The sequence below is a fragment of the Actinia tenebrosa genome, unplaced genomic scaffold (assembly GCF_029948245.1).
Source record: "Actinia tenebrosa isolate PJP-AT-01 unplaced genomic scaffold, QUT_ActTen_1.0 PGA_scaffold15__27_contigs__length_11533743, whole genome shotgun sequence".
Lineage (NCBI taxonomy): Eukaryota > Metazoa > Cnidaria > Anthozoa > Actiniaria > Actiniidae > Actinia > Actinia tenebrosa.
The window spans coordinates 1741337-1759944 of NW_028292575.1; the positions used below are offsets into that span (position 1 = coordinate 1741337).

Sequence of the window (18608 nt, forward strand, 5' to 3'; positions counted from 1 at the left end):
AGAAATAATAAAAATAAGGAAACAAATAAATAAATAAAAAAATACTGAATAAACTGAATAATTTAAAAATTTAAAGTAATAATTATTTTTTGCTAAAAAATTTAACCATTTTATCTTTTTCATACTTCGATGTTCTTTTACTTTCTTTCTTTCCTTCTTTCTTCTTTCTTTCTTTCTCTCTCTCTTTCTTTCTTTCTTTCTTTCTTCATTTCTTCCTTCCTTTCTTTCTTTCCTTTCTTTCTTTCCTTTCTTTCCTTCCTTTCTTCTTTCTTCTTTTCTTTCTTTCTTCTTTCTTTTTTCTTCTTTCTTCCTTCCTTCCTTCTTCTTTCTTCTCTCTCTCCTCCTCTCTCTCTCTCTCATTTATAGTAAACTTTCTTCTAATTTATTATTTGAATCCTTCAAAAGTTTAATTCTTGGTTTGCTATTTCATTGCTAACTCATGAACATTTCACGGCCGCCATGTTGGATGAATTTAACAAAAGATTCGTCATTAGTCTCTTTTGTCATATCATCCAACATGGCCGCCGTGTCTTTTGTAATTACATTCTCTTCGGAATGATTGAAAACCAGCAATATAGATGACTATAGTTGCTGAAAAAGAATCAATCTCAATAGACCTTGTGTGGATCGGTAATTATCAAGAACGTAACACATAAAAGAATATAATATAGCACGTAAATTCTCGACTTTCACATCCCCATAATGCCTTGCGTCTTTTGATGGTAACCAATCAAAAAACTGTCCCAAATTGAAAGGTTTCTTAATTGAATTTATACTATACCTGCTTTTATCTGTACAATACTGATTATCAGTTTATTCCAAGTTATTTTTGCGTGTACAGATCATGAAGAGTTTTGGTATACAGAAAATGTATTGACTTACAAAAACATGTTTAATTACCTTAAACGTCTTCAAGCTTCTATCTTTTTCTGTTTTTTACTTCTTTATTTTATCTTTCGATACCAAACAAGGTATTTTCAGCATTGTCTGATCAGCCTTCAGCAAAATAAGCGGGTTTTTACTATCTGGTTACCCAGAAAGTCGAGAATACAACACATTTTGAAATCAAAAAATGGTTTATTGTTATTAAAAATATTAATATACCTACATATACGTTACTGCTAAATAGCAATTTGAGCATATTATAAAATTTTCAATCATTTTCGAAACAAAAAACTTTGTAGCCGCGTTAACTTTGTTGGCTATACGAATTACAAACGGATAAACACTTACTTAAAATAAGCTTTTATTGTAAATTTTTAAAATTTCTTGTAGATAACTTGAAACATTACTATATAATTTGCAGCTATGACTTTTTTTCACAAATATTTCGCTACTACATTTCAAGAGAATACATATTCAAATCCAACTCAAAACAAAATGGCGTCCTTCACGCCAATGTTTCGTCCAGGACTCTAGGCGCGCGGTCATGTTAGTTTGATTGTTATTCAAGTCAGAGAATCATGCATTGCGCGCTTTCCGAGATCACCTGGAACTAATTAGTACAAAATAGCACTAATGAAACAATCGAAAACAAAAGAAATAGATGTGTTTAGTGATATTTAGTGTATTTCACGGATATAGAGCAGTTTTCATATGACTGTAAAAAGCTCAGTGCCGTAAGCGTGACGTGCCGTGACCGTGATACTTCCTAAGATTTTTAATTGGCTGATTTTTTTCACGCGCAATATGATTGGTCTTAAAGTGACGTGATCTTGGCGTGACCGTGTCCGCTCCGTTTATGCCGTGTTCCGGATATTTGATTGGATGGAGAGTAAATTCTTGTGCAATGTGATTTGTCTGGCGTATCCCTTCCTGTGTCACGACCGTGTTCGTGCCGTGAACTTTTCACATGTCATACGAAAACTGCACTATTACATGCGCTCTATTACAATCCATCACGCACAAAAGACTAAAATATTTCAAAATTCATGAATTATCCAACGTAATTTATAATGAATGAAAATTCAACTGCGAATTCAAATGACTAAATCTCCCTGCCGAGTTTTCATCTCCCACGCGCATGCGCAAATCACTGCTTGATAATTTGATGACGTAATCAATAGCAGGAGGTTCACGTCCATCGTCCTTGAGCTTGACGTACTTTGTGCAGATAGCAACAGGAACGTTGATACCAGGCGGGATGTTAGCTTTCTCGTTTCCATGCCAAAAACAACCTGTCCATTGCGCAAATTGACATACCATAGACCTCAGCTTGTGTCGGTATACTTTGTTGCTAAGTAAAAAAATACAAGGGTTGACACACGAGTTAAACATGCAGAGAATGACCGTAAATTTGTGCCAGTCTGTGTTGAGTTTGACGACGTTGAATTTGTAGCATAAATAGTAGACTTGGTTTGGTAACCAGCAGATGATCATGACAACAGCGGTGACCGCCGCCATTACTGTGATCCGACGTAACGCTATTTGACTTCGATTGCTGACGATACACGAAGCTGATTTCTTTATAAATATGTACAGATAGGTGTATGTCACAAACATTGTCAAAACCGGGCAAACAAATTTGATCACAAATTCCACAATTCCGATGAATTCCCGAGTCATTTCCGATGCCCATGACGAAAAGGTGCAGCTGGGTGGACCCGAATCGTTCAAGGGCTTCTCGTATTTGGTCTCAATGAGGTGCGTGCTATTGGCTGCGAAGGACAGACACCAGACTACAGATAAGTATATCCGAACTTTAGAAGAATGGAACGTTTTTTTGTACTGCAGGGGTCGGAAGACTGCAAACCATCGTTCGATCCCTAGCAAGGTGACAGTGTAGAGGGAAACAATTCCTAATGTGAAGGCCATGAATTGGTTCTGGATAACGTAACAGAAGATAGTTGCACCTGGTCCTGGGGATGGTAGGATGTAATGTTCTCTAATGACATATGATGGTATCATGATAATTATTATTCCTGAAAGATTAAGGAGATGAAGAATAAATGAGAGTGGAAAGGCAGGGAGGAGGGAGGGATTGAATGGAGGGACGGAGACTCGTAGGGACGAAGGGAAATAAAATAAAATAAATAATAAATAATAAACAAATAAATATCTTTATTTTAAGTGTCTAGTCTCTAGTGCTTTCGCACTAATTGGGGACTCTTTTCACTCACATACACTACCACTACATTTGATATTCTATGAACAACAACGCTTAACTCACATGTTGATTTTTACGGAGGAATGAATGACGGAAGAAATAAAGCCGGAGGGTGGAGGGAAGGAAAGGTGGAGGGAAGGAAAGAAGGAAGGATGAATGGTTGGATAACAAAATCCAGTTTCATCCAGGATTATTGCCATGTCGAACATCTTAAATACATGGCCCATGTTTGTCGCATGGAGAGTGACGCCCTCCAGAAACAGGTCCTTGATAAAAGGACCACCTCAAGAGTTTAGAAGATATTTGAGGATCTCCTCCAGATAGATCCAATGCAATCCAGAAAATGATGATGGACAAAACCAAGTTCAAACATCTGCTCAGAGGACGTTTCCTGGAGCAGTTGTGACCTAAGGCCAAGGAAGGTGCGAGAGGGAAAACCTGATGATGATGATGATGGAGGGAAGGAAGGAAAGAAGGAAGGAAGGAAGGAAGGAAGGAAGGAAGGAAGGAAGGAAGGAAGGAAGGAAGGAAGGAAGCATTACACCCAAGCTAAAGGGTCTATTAATAGCTGTACCCGTGTGTGAATATAAATTCCAACACACTTCACATACATATTATCCACCGATTCATTGTAAAAACTGGCCAGGTCATCCATGATATATACTTTGGTCACCGTTACCTGTGAGCATATCTGTGAACGCTAAACTAAGTACCATGGTATTGTAGGCATTCTTGAGCAGCGCTCTGTTGGTGATGATCAGAACTACGAAGACAAAGTTCCCAGTGAATGAAAGACAAGCAATTCCTCCAAGGAATACAGACTGCGAGAGATCTCGATTGTACATGTCTTCAATCTACGTCTGAAAAAAAATGTACTGATTGGGCGGTATATTGATGGTTTTCAACCATTCCTAAGAGAATTAGATAACTAAAGACACGGCGGCCATGCTTGGAGGATATAACAAAAGAGTTCATTGACAATTCTTCTGTTAATTTCCTCCAACATGGCCGCCGTGAAAATCATCAGTTGATAGATAATGGAATATAGGTTTTTGCATAAGCACCTGATGGCAGCCATGACAGAGGCACGAAAAAGATTCTTTTCCCCAGGGAAACTGAAGTCGTTCTCATGTAAATCAGGATAAACCAGATTCAATTGTTCTTGTTAATATTTGTTCCTCTCTCACACGACCATGATTCTTTTGCATTAAAACAAAATATTTCATGTGGCATTCTAATGACAGAGCAATGATTTGATAATTGATAATAGAGCTGTTAAGTGTGACATAATAACTAAGGCCCTTTGAAGTTAACGGTGATGTGTCTGTACTGGAGGGCAAAATTTTTTTATTTAAATTGGGGATTCTTTTTAGCTACTTGTAAAGAACTGAATGAAACGCTGTGTAACCAGTGTGTTACCAAATGCAGCTTTATTATGATCTCTAGAAACAGGTTGTAGAAATTTTGTTTGCTCACCAGTATATTTCACCCATGTTCATTTATTGCTCTCAGTGATTTTTTATTCAGCACGTGATTACTGGGTTGCGATAAAGCAAACTACATATTTTTCATATGACGTTCTAATGGTTTGATAATAGAGCTGTTAAGTGTGACGTAATTCGAACGAATAACGACTTCCTGCTGATCCAAATTAATAATCACTTCTACAGACATTTTTCTGTATTTTTTTCTTCGTAGCAGGATTTTCTTGTCATATCAGATCTAAATGTTGAAGATAGAGAATAAATCATGGGAATAAGTTATTGCAAAATCTTAGCGAACCCTTTTGCGTGATTGGACCCGGAAATACGTCACAACTTAAAAGCCCTATACTACCGGCATATTAGTTACGAAACTAAAACCTGTCAGTTGACACTTTCTAAAAGTCCATTTTTTAATATATTTGTTTACTCTATTATCGTATAATTTGCAACAAACGCCGATAATTAATATAAACGAGGTGTGAACTGAATTTCTACTAGCCAAAATTTTTTGTCCAAAATAGCGATGGTAAAAAATGCATTCTATTGTAAAATACATATAATAGAAATAATTTCAAATAGAAGCTTAGCAAAGTCTGGCAACGTCTTTTCGTTCCGAATTAAACCCGTTCAAAACCTTCTTCACCTGTTGTATATTAGTAGCGTTACTTCTCTAAAAGCAACATGTAATTTAAATAAGGTTTATCTTAATACGATTGCTTAAATTCTATAACTAAACTTCCACATGATCATTGATTAAAAAATGCTATCGATTAAAAAACTGGTTATTGAATACTAATAATCCTAGGTGAAAACTTAGGCTGTTCCTTATTATTGTCGCTTCGTGTGGTATAATTCATTTTATTACTTTCGTTTCCGATTTGTGCTAGCGTCTTTGATTTCTTTATAATCCAAACGAGATCTCATTACGAATGCGTTTATATTAAGTTATGAATTTGTTTGTAACCGAAAAGAGATTCGGGAGATGGAGAAAGGATCGCGATCAAGAATACGATCAAGTGAATAAAGAAAGACACGTAGAAAGAGAAAGAGAGAGAGAGAAGAAAACAAAGAATGAAAGAAAGAAAACAAATGAAAACTTGAAGAATTGATTGTATTATTTATTAAAATGAAATGAATAACATGACTAGGAAAAAAATATACCAGTGAATATGCGAAAAAGGAGAAAAACTAAACGAAAATCAGGGCGGAGAACGAAAAGTTTTAAAAATACAAGTGAGAAAACTGGGAATCTCGAGAGCGAATTCAAAGAAGAAAAAAAGGAAATATTAAAAAGAAACAAAACAAAAAAAACAAAAACAAAACAAAACAAAAACAAAAAACAAAAAAAAAATAAAAAAATAAAATAAAAAAAAAAGAGAGAGAAAAAGAAAGGAAAAAGGAGGAAAAAGGAGCGATATAAAGTCAGGGGAAATACGGTCGATAAATATGTATAGTTATCGAGAGTTTATAAGCCGCTATCATTTGATTTCATACTTACAAACTTTAATCCAGTTACCAAAAACACCAAACAGCAGTTGTCACGGAATCTCTTCAAACCGTTAGTTCACCGTTAGCTTATTAAAACGGATCGGATGTGTATCGTTTTTCCAACAGCTAAAATATAGTGTTAAAACACTCTAGTCTTGAACTTTCCTGCAACCTTTAAGTTAGAAATCCCGGTAAACTCACCGGTAAAGCGTAACACATGTACAGTTCTGAGGCTGAACTGTTGAAAATAATATTTTTTGAGGAAGCACGATTCTACATACACTTTTTGACAGGTTGTTTACTGACTTTCATAAGATTAAATAATAACTTCCTCGATCTAAATTATAAGACCATCTTCACTTTCAGCTGTTTTCTCTTGAAACTCCTCCTATTGGTAGGTTTCAAGTCATGTGCTTTCGCATCATTTTTATTACCATATTTGGACATGTTTATTTTCGATAAATCTGTTCTAAGATTTCATTTTCTGATTAATTTTTCGATGATTTCTTTAATGATCGCTAATTAATAATTCGAAAGTTGAAACCGGAAAAAACGTCTGCTTCAGAAAGAAAACATGCATTTTTTTCCTCTAGAAAAAAAGATAAATTTATAAGGTTCAATTATAAGTCTTAAACCCATTCACACCTAAACGTGTTTAGTTAAACTGTGTTTTCATTAGGAGATAAAAAAGAGAAACTAGAAACCTACAATATAATGAAACTTTCTAGAATATTGTCACAGCAAGACAAAGGATAGTTTACATGCATTATTTCACCAAATATTGTGCAGTGTTCGTAGATAGTTTCCAAACCTGTTTAGTTAAACCACTTTAAAACATGTTTAAGCTTTGTTGTGAATGGAGTATTAAAATGTAGCGTTGAGAGTTTAAGACTTCAAGCAAAGCGACTCACTCATTCGACATTTTCAGCTAATGGTTTTATCATATATTCGAGGTAATTCCTAATGAATAAAAAGGTTTTTAAAAAGTCGATAATTAAAGTTAGTATGGCGGTAGATATTATTGTGCTCTCAGATTTCTCAAGTTTCTAGGTAATTTGGGGGAAACTTAACTTTGATAAAAAGTTTTGGCATGAAGTTTCTTAATTTCAATCATTTTGGTTCAAACCTTCATTATCAGATAAAGAAAACCATTTAATAGTGGCTGCCAAAGTAACCAGGATATTAAAAGTAAAACAGAAGTCTTGTATCTTGTAAGCAAAGTTTGTTATAAAATAAATTAAAATAATTGGTTTGAGCGCGTACGTGCATGGATTCTAAAAATAAATATGATTAGTATATCTTTTTTTGAAAACATTCTTGATGCGGATAAATTAAATATGATTAATGAGATGATTTAAAAAATAAGAATTACTTAAATTTATATTATATTAGTTGTTATGGTGAAGCAAGCACAAATTAAAGACCCATGATGCACCGCGGTCACAGATGAATTTCGTGGTCCATGAAATTCAAAGATTCATATATTGAATAATAACTTCACATTAAATCCTTTTCCGAAATAGCACTAAGGCACAATAATTATTCTTTTACATTCTTTTAAGAGTTTATTCAAAAGGTTAGAATTGTTTTTTCAGTGATGACACGATTCAAAATGTAAACAAACTGTGATGCATCACGGTAAGTGGCAATGGGTCTTCAAGTTTAGGAATATATACACCTAATTGAAAAAACGTTTTCGGGTGCAAAAAAAGGTTATATCATCAAAGCTAAGACCGAAGGGGAGCATGGGAAGACAAACAGTTATGCTAATTTCATGCGTATTGCAGTTTTCCCTTCCTGTGCACATTTTATGCATTTGGCTTTGGCATGTTGGTAATCTAGGTCGACTGACTTTGCTCTACTGTGCATTTTTACATGTCTATATGCAAATATAATACACATTTCGGAGTTCCCAAAATCCTTTTCGGTCTTAGCTTCGATGATATGACCTTCTCGAACTCGACTACGTTTTTTCAATTAGGTGTATATATATATTTTCAATAATTATTAACAAAATATTCTGATAAACAGATGAGTTTGAAATCAACGGAGATTTATGATGCTGCTATTTCTGTTGATAATGATGTTAATGACTAGGGGTAACCTCAGGTTAGGAAGTGCGGGTGTAGAACATTGGTGGAAGATATTCTTAATTCATTTGAGAGGCTTGAGTAGCTATTAATATATGGAGAGGCAGATGCAAGTGAGTATTTAGCTAGTGATTTGGTTTGCCTTAAGGAAGGTTATCCCTGGGGATCGAATTCCCTCACGTATACGCGTGAAATCTGTTTGAGGACTGGCCTAATCTCGTAAGTCTGCATTCCTCGCATTCTTTGCATTTCAGTTGGAAGTCGAAAACTCAGAAAAGCTGTCTAGTCTCTCGTATTCCGCGGGCCCAGGCCCCTTGGCGTTTTCTCGTCAATATTATGCTTGCGTGCTCCTCTTGTCGCCCGCAATAACGATGATGACAATGGTGATAATGATATGACATGTGATGCTGCTGATGAGGATGGTAATGATGATGATGATGATGATTGTTTCGTTTATTGACGAAATGTTACAAGCTACGGTTTCAGAACTAATTCTCTTCGCGAGTTATATACGAGTTGGTTCGAAATCTAAAAAATGCGAAGCAAAATAAAGCGTTACTTGTGTAGAAAAATATATATAAAGTTTAAGCGATCTGACTTACCCGGTAGCTTGCTCTGAAACTCGACGAACTGAATTTAAATTAGCGTCACTTACTTATATACAAATGCGACTTAATCCGAGGCAAGCTACTCGTGCGTGCGTGCAGAAAGGAATCTATTATTAAATTCATGCTTTTCGCGCATAACGAAACACTCCCCCCCGGCCTAAATAAAGAATCTTATCGTAACCTTAATTCTTGGAAAAACACTTAATTCTAACTAAACAAGATGCATATTCAATAAATAATTCTTATCTAAAGTTCAAACTAGGTCTTTCTAGTGTCCTTCTTTTCTTCATTATTCAGTTTCTTCTACAGGAATCAGAACTACCAATTTTTGGACTGCTCTCTCTACAGTGGTGTAGTTTCTTCCTTGGTAGGTTTTCCGCGGCTCCCCTTGCTTGGGTACTTTGTACTGTACTTGCACTCGTCGAACTTTTCCATCTTGATCTGATTCAGCCTTGGATACCTTTCCAAGCTTCCAGTTTCCTCTCACCAAGTTTGAGTCTTGTATCATCACTATATCTCCAACCTTGACATCTCGTCTGGCGGTATGCCACTTCTGTCTAACGAGCAGACTTGGGAAGAAATTCTGAGTCCATTTTTTCCAAAATGCATTCACGATACTTTGAACAAATTCGAAGCGGTATCTTGGATTGGCTGTCTCTTTAAATGGTCCACTTGGAATTCTTGAGGTCGATCTTCCTAAAAGAAGCTCATTTGGACACAAGTACTTGCCATCATCTGGTTGTGTTGGGAGTCTTCCGATCGGTCTTTCATTTACCAAATTCGCAGCTTCATAACAAACTGTCTGCAACTCTGAAAATGTCATAATGTTGTTTCCAATGGCAACTGTCAATGCTTTCTTGACCGACTTTATTAGAGCTTCTGATATACCGTTATACCATGGTGCATCAGCTGGAGTAAATTTCCATTGCATTCCTTCGGTGGCTCCAAATTCTGCTAGCTTGTCCCAGTCCCAGGATTGAGTCACGCTCTTTAGTTCTTCATTTGCAGCTACGAGCTGTGTTCCATTATCTGAGATAATTTGCTTGGGATAACCTCTCAGGGCAACAAAACGTCTTAGTACCATCAAGAACTTCTGGGCACTATAATCTGGCGAGACATCCACGTGTACCGCTCTTGACCCGAGACAATTGAAGATTACTCCATAAGCTTTTCCAGTGGATCTTTTCTTTACTTCATCGCGGATGCTAAAGGGTCCAAATAGATCGATGCCAATGGAACTCCAGGCTGGTGCAGGCTTTAACCTTTCTACTGGAAGTTTGCTCATCACTTGCTCCTCAGTCTTCTTTTCCAATTTCTTGCAAGTAACGCAGTGAAACTTTATTGACTTGGCCATCTTGTGAGCACTAATAATCCAAAATCGTGCTCTGACTTTGGCAACAGTAGTCGCGACGCCATAATGTCCTTGATTATGTACGTACGTTACATAAAGACGAGAAAAACGATGATCATAGGGTAGGAGAATGACTTCATTTTGATTGTAGCTCATTTGCATCCATTTATCTACTCGTCCGCCAACTGTTATCATACCATGATCCTTGTTGGTTGTAGGACAAAGGCGTTTTGAGCTCTTGTTGTTCATGTTCTGTTTCAGTTGTACTTGTGCGTTTCTTATCCAAAACAGTTCAGCTTTCTCGATCTCTTCAGAAGATAGAGGTTTTGTGGCATTCGTGAAACTAGGTTTGCTTTTTGGACTTGCGTCCTTTTGATACATAGCCAGTACTCTTGCTGTCACTCTCAGCAATCTGATGTAGGATGAGAATCACTCGATATTGATTCTTACTTCTAACGTATCTGATTGGATGTTTTGTGCCATCATAACAGGTTGAACTGTCTCTGGGAGAATTATGCTTGTGGGTTTCTGGGTTATTGGCCATTCACTTACTGGTAACTCCAAGAATTCTGGTCCCTTTTGCCAGGCACTGTCAACATCTAGTTCATCAGGTTTCTTGCCACGTGTTAACCAGTCTGCGATGTTCAGTTCTCCGTCAATCCAATACCAATCAGAGGGATTTGTCTTTTCTTGAATTTCACCTATGCGCGTGCCAGCGAACGTATTGAATCCGTATGATTCTTTCTGGACCATAGCTTGCACAATTTGCGAATCCACAAGATGGTAGAATTTCACAAAGTTGTATCTTGATTCTTTCTCTATGAAGACCTTTAGACACTTGTTTAGAACTGCTCCACACAATTCAATTCTATCAATTGACATATTCTTTACTGGGGTCAGGCGATTCTTCGACATGATTAGATTACTCTCAAACGTATTTTCTGGCATTTCCCATCTGGCGTAGGCACATGCACCATAAGCTTCTTGAGATCCATCGCTGAAAATGACTAGGGAAGGATCACCAACAGCATTACTTGGCTTGATACATCTGTTGAACGATATTTTCTCCATACCAAAAAGGTGCTTGAAGATTTGCAACCATTCACTTTGGAACATATCTGGAATAGGATCATCCCAATCAAGTTTTGGATCATTCAGCCATAGCCTTCTCATCTGCATCTTTGCTTTCACAGTAAACGGACCAGCAAGTCCCAGGGGATCATAGATCCCGTTAACTTGTGACAAAATCATTCTCTTTGTCAACGGCTCTGGAACTCTTTCAGGAATCTGCTTGACACTCAAATCGGGTTCTGTTCTTAACTTCTTCTTCTTCGGGGAGAAATTTAGACGCACTTTAAAGTAGAACTGGTCTTTGACGGGACTCCATACCACACCAAGAACTTTCTCTGAACTTGAATTTCTTTCGTCTTGTAAAAGCGGTTTATCGTCACCTTGATTAGATTCACGTGAGAACGTCCAATACTTGACTTGAAATCCTCCTTTCCTCAAGAGAGTCTCTATGTCTGTTGTTAGAGATTTAGCCTCTTCCTTGCTTTTGACGCTGTCAATGATGTCATCCATATAGGTATTGCTTGTGATGGTCTTTGCTGCTTGAGGATACTCTGTTGATGACATCTCTGCGGTTTTTCTCAAGGCTACAGTAGCTATTGTACCAGCGGGTTTGTCTCCAAACGATACTCTCTGAATAACGTAGGTGTCGGGTTCTCTATCCTTCTCCATATTTCTCCACAAGAATCGATGAGTGTTCTGATCTTTGATGCCAATCTTGACTGTGTGGTACATTTTCTTGATGTCTCCAGTAATTGCTGTTTCATTTTCTCTAAATCTGACGAGAACTCCAAGCAAATTATTAAGCAGGTCAGGTCCCTTGGCCCAATACTCATTCAAAACATGACCCATGTAGTTAGCGCTACTGTTAAATACTATTCGTACAGGGGTGGACTTGGAATCTGGACGAAGAACCTCGTGATGCGAAATGTAGTGGACTGGTCCTTTGTAATGTCTCATCTCTTCTGCAGTGAGCTTTCTGGCGACATTTCTGTTTATCATATCATCTATTTGCTCTTGATAGACTTTAGCATGTTCTGGATTCTTGACTAATCTTTTCTCTGTAGACATCAACAATCCCATTGCTGCTTTCCTGTTATCTGGTAATTCAGCTGGATTTCTTATCCAAGGGTAATCTGCGGTCCATGTGTTTTCTTCATTGTTGAATTTCAAGTTTTGTTCAATTAACTTCAGTTCTCGTTCTTCTTTTAGCGTATAGTCCTTCGATCCAGGAGGGCATTTTCCACATTTACAGCCGCCACAACGAGGAGTACACTCGATCCCAAGATTCTCGATCTTGTAGAAATCTTCTAAGTCTACTTTGGGCTTTACCTGACTAACATGATGAACTCCTCCAAGTACGTGTTGGCTACGCGTCTCTTTACTTCCTTGAGAAGTGGGTGTCTACCTCCAAGACATCGTCCAAATCTGTTTTTCAGTAACATCAAATGTTCCACCTTTTGCTCTGGTTCTGGATGAAATGCAGCATACTCGTAACCAATTAGAACATCTACAGATCCTTCAGGCCTTGCTATGTCATCTCTCTTGATATCTTTGAATAAATGTACTGCTCCTTCGACGTCGATGCTATGGATGTCCGATGTGATTCTGTCTATCCCGAATGCATCTATCTCTACCACACATCTTTGCTTGTCTATCAGATGAAGTTTGTACCTTTTAGAGTCGATCGTCTCCGTCTTACCCCCAACTTTGATGATAGTCAATTGCGCGTTCTTGCTTGGCAATCTTTGTTCTTCAGCTTTGGCGTTGGTAATGAAACATAATGATGCTCCACTGTCCCACATGACATTTACGTCTCCTTTAGGTGTTGGAATTTTTTGAAAAAGTAGGAGGCAAGTTTCTTCTGCTAAGCTGTCACAGGACGTGGCACGTTTACCTTTTGATGTCTCTTCATCTTGTGTTTTGCTGTGTTGGTTACTTACAGGTTCCTCAGTACTGTTCTGACTTTCTTCAGGATTGTGAAGTGTCTTGTGATGTCGTCTGGTACAACCACTTTCTCCACAGTTCTTTTTTCTCTTGCAGTCTCGGAACAAGTGTCCTGGCTTAAGACATGACCAGCATGCTTTTTTCGTCTTTATTAGATCTTTCTTCTCGCCGTACGGCTTAAATAAGTAAATACGACATTCATCTGTCCAGTGATCCGCGTTGTCATGTAACAAGCACTTCTGGGAAATCTTTCCATCAGAATAACGCTGTTGTCTCTCTCCTGGTTGGCGAGTATCTTGTTCTTTAGCTACTACATGATGGGCTGCTGATTTGTATGAAGTGTTGCTTGTACGTAATTCAGCTGCGTCGTATTCTATCGCTCTCTTCTGGTTTAGTAAAAACTGCAACAAACTAGGGAACTTGTTAACTCTTTCAACTTTACTGTCATCATCCGTCACCATCTTAGCCCATTCTTTTCTCACACTGACAGGCAGTTTTTTCTCGATTATACTAACAGAACTAGTAGTTGTCATTTCGACTTCAAGGTCAAGTCTCTTAAGGTCTCTGAAGCCATCTTCCACGACATCAATAAATTCGATCAATCGCTTACTCTCTCCATCTCTTATCGGTCTTACCTTGCGTATGGTATCTATGATAGCATCAGCGATTTTCGATGGGTCACCATATTTCTCGTCTAGGCGTTTCCATATTTGGTGGATGTCATCATCCACGCTTTTAACCACGCCCAAAGGTTCTTTGCCAAGACAGGATCTTAGCGTATATGGAGCGGTTTCTGTTGATAAACTTGTCATAACTTGTTTCTGGAAATCTGCTTTAAATCTCGGATATTCTCTTAATTCTCCTTCGAATCTCGGCATCTTTATTTTTTCCAACCGTAGATTATTCATCTTTGCTGTCTCCTGAATACTTAGTTCTTCTGTCAACTTTGTTTCAACTTCCTCAGCAGCTTGACTGTACATATTCTGTATAGCGACTATCCACGTGATTTCTAGAGTGGCACTTTCTCTGGGTAGCAGGCTGAGATACTCGTTGTTTGCTTTCTTGCAGTCGGCAAAGGCTTCATCTAATTCTTTCTTGGCTACCTTGAGGGCTGCAAGCGACGAATATTTCACAATATTTATAGCTTGTCCAAAGACTGCTTTGGCACTACTCCTTCTCACATACGCTTGATCTAACATTCGTTGAAATTTCTCTTCTTCTCTAAGAACCGCTTGCTTCTTTTCTTCTTGTTCCTTGGCTTCATTATCGGTAGACGTTTTCTTCTTCTCGTATTGATTCTGGCGTTTCATAGCGTCGCTGAACAAATCTTGCAATTCCAGAATCCATGTGTCACCGGCTTCTACCTCTTCATCAGTCAGGAATGTGGTATAAACATCGTGCTTTAACTCAACGGTCTTCCAGGTTTCAACCAATTCGTCGTAATTTCTCTTGACTATTTCTACTCCACAATCTTCGTCGATAGCCTTCTTTACTTCGTTTAATTTTCTGGTAAACTTGCCTTTAGCTGCTCGTCTTTGGTTCTTAACGTCATCGGCCATGTTCCAGTCGTCTTGGTGAGCTCGGATTTCGAATGTTTCGTTTATTGACGAAATGTTACAAGCTACGGTTTCAGAACTAATTCTCTTCGCGAGTTATATACGAGTTGGTTCGAAATCTAAAAAATGCGAAGCAAAATAAAGCGTTACTTGTGTAGAAAAATATATATAAAGTTTAAGCGATCTGACTTACCCGGTAGCTTGCTCTGAAACTCGACGAACTGAATTTAAATTAGCGTCACTTACTTATATACAAATGCGACTTAATCCGAGGCAAGCTACTCGTGCGTGCGTGCAGAAAGGAATCTATTATTAAATTCATGCTTTTCGCGCATAACGAAACAATGATGTTCTTGGCTATATTGTTGTCGAAGGTGGTGGTGATAATGATGCTTTCAATAATTATCTGACGTCGTTTATTTTAATTTAATAACCGCTGGTATCAATCAAGAAAGTGGTATGTACAACTTTCTCCATAATCACGATGTTTTGGTAAGTGATTTCTTAATACAGATATGACTCAGTTGCTTCATCTTCTTTCACTAGGTATTAGTTCTTCATTCACCATCTACAAACATCATAATTGCAGTCATCTAAATAAGTCACAAGAATTAAAGCCTTTGTCAACGAGGTTAGTCAAAGATGAAGCTCTTCTGCCACTAATTAATTCTGACATAAGGGTTGCTTCACTGGCTTCATTTGACTACGTCTTCCATCTTCCCTCTAATTCACCCACGGACATCATCACTTCAGTCATCACAATAAACAAGACATCAAGTGTTTATCAAAGAAGGTCAAACATGTAGTTCTTCTCTGCCACTAATTAATGATGACCTGACTGTTGCTTCAACCTCATTCACTACGTCTTCTATCTTCCCTCACCACCCACGGACATCATCACTGCAGTCATCAAAGTAAACAAGAACTCAAGTGTTTGTCAAAGAACGTTCCTCTGTTGTTGCCGGAAACTTTCATTTTCACAGAGTTTTATTTTCACGTTAACATCAGTTTTAAACAATTTAAATTCATGATTTTATGCGCATTGACTGGCCAATAAGTCGTTTAATTAAATGAACAGGAATTACTGTAGTATAATTTGTTTCTTTTAGTAAAAAACAGCCTGGGCAATTTTAGTCTTAGCCTACGGCATGGATTCATGAAATATTCAAACTGAAATGAACTTTAACCAAGTCTGAATTCGCTAGGCCTGGCATTAATTATGATCCCTCAAAAAGCAAGCGTGCTCAGTGCTTTGTAAAGATTATTTGATACGTTCGTGTACACTGTGTACTTGGTTTAACATGCAAGAGAGCTCCATTTCTCCGCCGGAGATCGATCGACTAGCAACATAAAAATTATGTATGCGGTGAACTGTACGAAGATTTACTAAACATTACATAATTATTTAAGATTAAAAGGACATGAGATAAACTGATACAATTTCTTACCGAAATTACGACACACAGTTGTGAATCAGATCACGTCCAGTGAAAGGACCTCATAAATCAGATCACATCCAGAAAGGACATCATGAATTGGATCACATCCAGTGAAAGGACCTCGTGAATTAGATCACATCCAGTGAAAGGACCTCGTGAACTAGATCACATCCAGTGAAAGGACCTCGTGAATTAGATCACATCCAGTGAAAGGACCTCGTGAATTAGATCACATCCAGTGAAAGGACCTCGTGAACTAGATCACATCCAGCGAAAGGACCTCGTGAATTAGATCACATCCAGTGAAAGGACATCATGAATTAGATCACATCCAGTGAAAGGACCTCGTGAATTAGATCACATCCAGTGAAAGGACCTCATGAATTAGATCACATCCAGTGAAAGGACCTCGTGAATTAGATCACATCCAGTGAAAGGACCTCATGAATTAGATCACATCCAGTGAAAGGACCTCGTGAATTAGATCACATCCAGTGAAAGGACCTCGTGAATTAGATCACATCCAGTGAAAGGACCTCGTGAATTAGATCACATCCAGTGAAAGGACATCATGAATTAGATCACATCCAGTGAAAGGACCTCGTGAATTAGATCACATCCAGTGAAAGGACCTCGTGAATTAGATCACATCCAGTGAAAGGACATCATGAATTAGATCACATCCAGTGAAAGGACCTCGTGAATTAGATCACATCCAGTGAAAGGATCTCATGAATTAGATCACATCCAGTGAAAGGACCTCGTGAATTAGATCACATCCAGTGAAAGGACCTCGTGAACTAGATCACATCCAGTGAAAGGACATCATGAATTAGATCACATCCAGTGAAAGGACCTCGTGAATTAGATCACATCCAGTGAAAGGACCTCGTGAATTAGATCACATCCAGTGAAAGGACCTCATGAATTAGATCACATCCAGCCGAGTGAAAGGACCTCGTGAATTAGATCACATCTAGTGAAAGGACCTCATGAATTAGATCACATCCAGTGAAAGGACCTCATGAATTAGATCACATCCAGTGAAAGGACCTCGTGAATTAGATCACATCCAGTGAAAGGACCTCGTGAATTAGATCACATCCAGTGAAAGGACATCATGAATTAGATCACATCCAGTGAAAGGACCTCGTGAATTAGATCACATCCAGTGAAAGGACCTCATGAATTAGATCACATCCAGCCGAGTGAAAGGACCTCGTGAATTAGATCACATCTAGTGAAAGGACCTCATGAATTAGATCACATCCAGTGAAAGGACCTCATGAATTAGATCACATCCAGTGAAAGGACCTCGTGAATTAGATCACATCCAGTGAAAGGACCTCGTGAATTAGATCACATCCAGTGAAAGGACATCATGAATTAGATCACATCCAGTGAAAGGACCTCGTGAATTAGATCACATCCAGTGAAAGGACCTCGTGAATTAGATCACATCCAGTGAAAGGACCTCGTGAATTAGATCACATCCAGTGAAAGGACCTCGTGAATTAGATCACATCCAGTGAAAGGACCTCGTGAATTAGATCACATCCAGTGAAAGGATCTCATGAATTAGATCACATCCAGTGAAAGGACCTCGTGAATTAGATCACATCCAGTGAAAGGATCTCATGAATTAGATCACATCCAGTAAAAGGACCTTATTAATTAGATAGGAGGTATCGTACGGAGGGATGGATGGACGGAAGTAACTTTTTCAGGCCATGAAAAGTCAGTTTGATGGTTTAACAATTTTGCGTAAGTATGGTGCTCCGCTTTAACATTTATTTTAACGAGGATGAAATTAATTTAGTGCACAGAGTATAAGACTGAGAATCCAAGTTTAATAAAAGCTCAACTGCAGTGAACTGCTCCCAGACAGCTTTTAAACCATGAAAGCACATCTCGACTTTTTCAGATGAAGATCGCTTAACTAGTGCTTTCATGCCATACCCCCGAGACCTACGCTGGGGCGTCGTATGGACTTCGGACCTGACGGCGATTAAGTGCACCCTCTGCCCTTGGGTGTACGGATCTAGCCGAAGCATCAGGGGAGAGACCAGGCGGCCCCCAGACCATATCGACTAATCCCTTGCACAACCTGCCACGCACTGGCACGTTGATTTGGAGCGGAGAATAATCTAGTCTTTCTGGTTCTTTGTTTTCATGGCTATTATTGTGCTAATTTCGTTAACTGGTGGCCCTGTGGAAAAAAACTTGGGCTCTCAAGACACTAAGTCAAGTACGCTTGAGTGTGATTAGTACTTGGATGGGTGGCCTGAAATCATAGCTACCGAGTCCGTTATTGAAATAATTTTCAATTAAGATACCCGAATAGATATAATCGACCTTATAAATGTCTTTTTTGCTTATAATCAAACTCTAGCCATGTACCTTAAAAGATACAAAAAATAAAATAGAATAATATATAAATATATATATTTTAAAAAATAATGAATAAAGAA

At 38.1% G+C, this 18608-nt stretch overlaps 2 protein-coding genes across 4 annotated transcripts; both read right to left on the minus strand.

Moving 5' to 3' along the window:
- Positions 1-1057: 1057 nt before the first annotated feature.
- On the minus strand, positions 1058-16264 carry LOC116306511 (histamine H2 receptor). Of its 3 annotated transcripts, none has more exons than XM_089030353.1 (3): positions 16147-16264; positions 3786-3966; positions 1058-2921 (listed from the first exon to the last, which is right to left on the minus strand). In XM_089030353.1, exons 2-3 carry the CDS (start codon positions 3949-3951, stop codon positions 1951-1953), a joined length of 1137 nt encoding a protein of 378 aa, XP_088886479.1. In that variant the 5' UTR covers positions 3952-3966; positions 16147-16264; the 3' UTR covers positions 1058-1950. The 3 variants fall into 3 exon arrangements, with proteins under 3 accessions (XP_088886479.1, XP_088886480.1, XP_088886481.1); XM_089030354.1 differs by lacking the exon at positions 16147-16264 and adding an exon at positions 6089-6540; XM_089030355.1 differs by lacking the exons at positions 3786-3966; positions 16147-16264 and adding an exon at positions 6089-6545.
- LOC148910810 (uncharacterized) lies at positions 10557-14701 on the minus strand. The gene is made up of 2 exons (XM_089030617.1): positions 12653-14701; positions 10557-12599 (listed from the first exon to the last, which is right to left on the minus strand). Exons 1-2 carry the CDS (start codon positions 14699-14701, stop codon positions 10557-10559), a joined length of 4092 nt encoding a protein of 1363 aa, XP_088886743.1.
- Positions 16265-18608: the final 2344 nt, after the last annotated feature.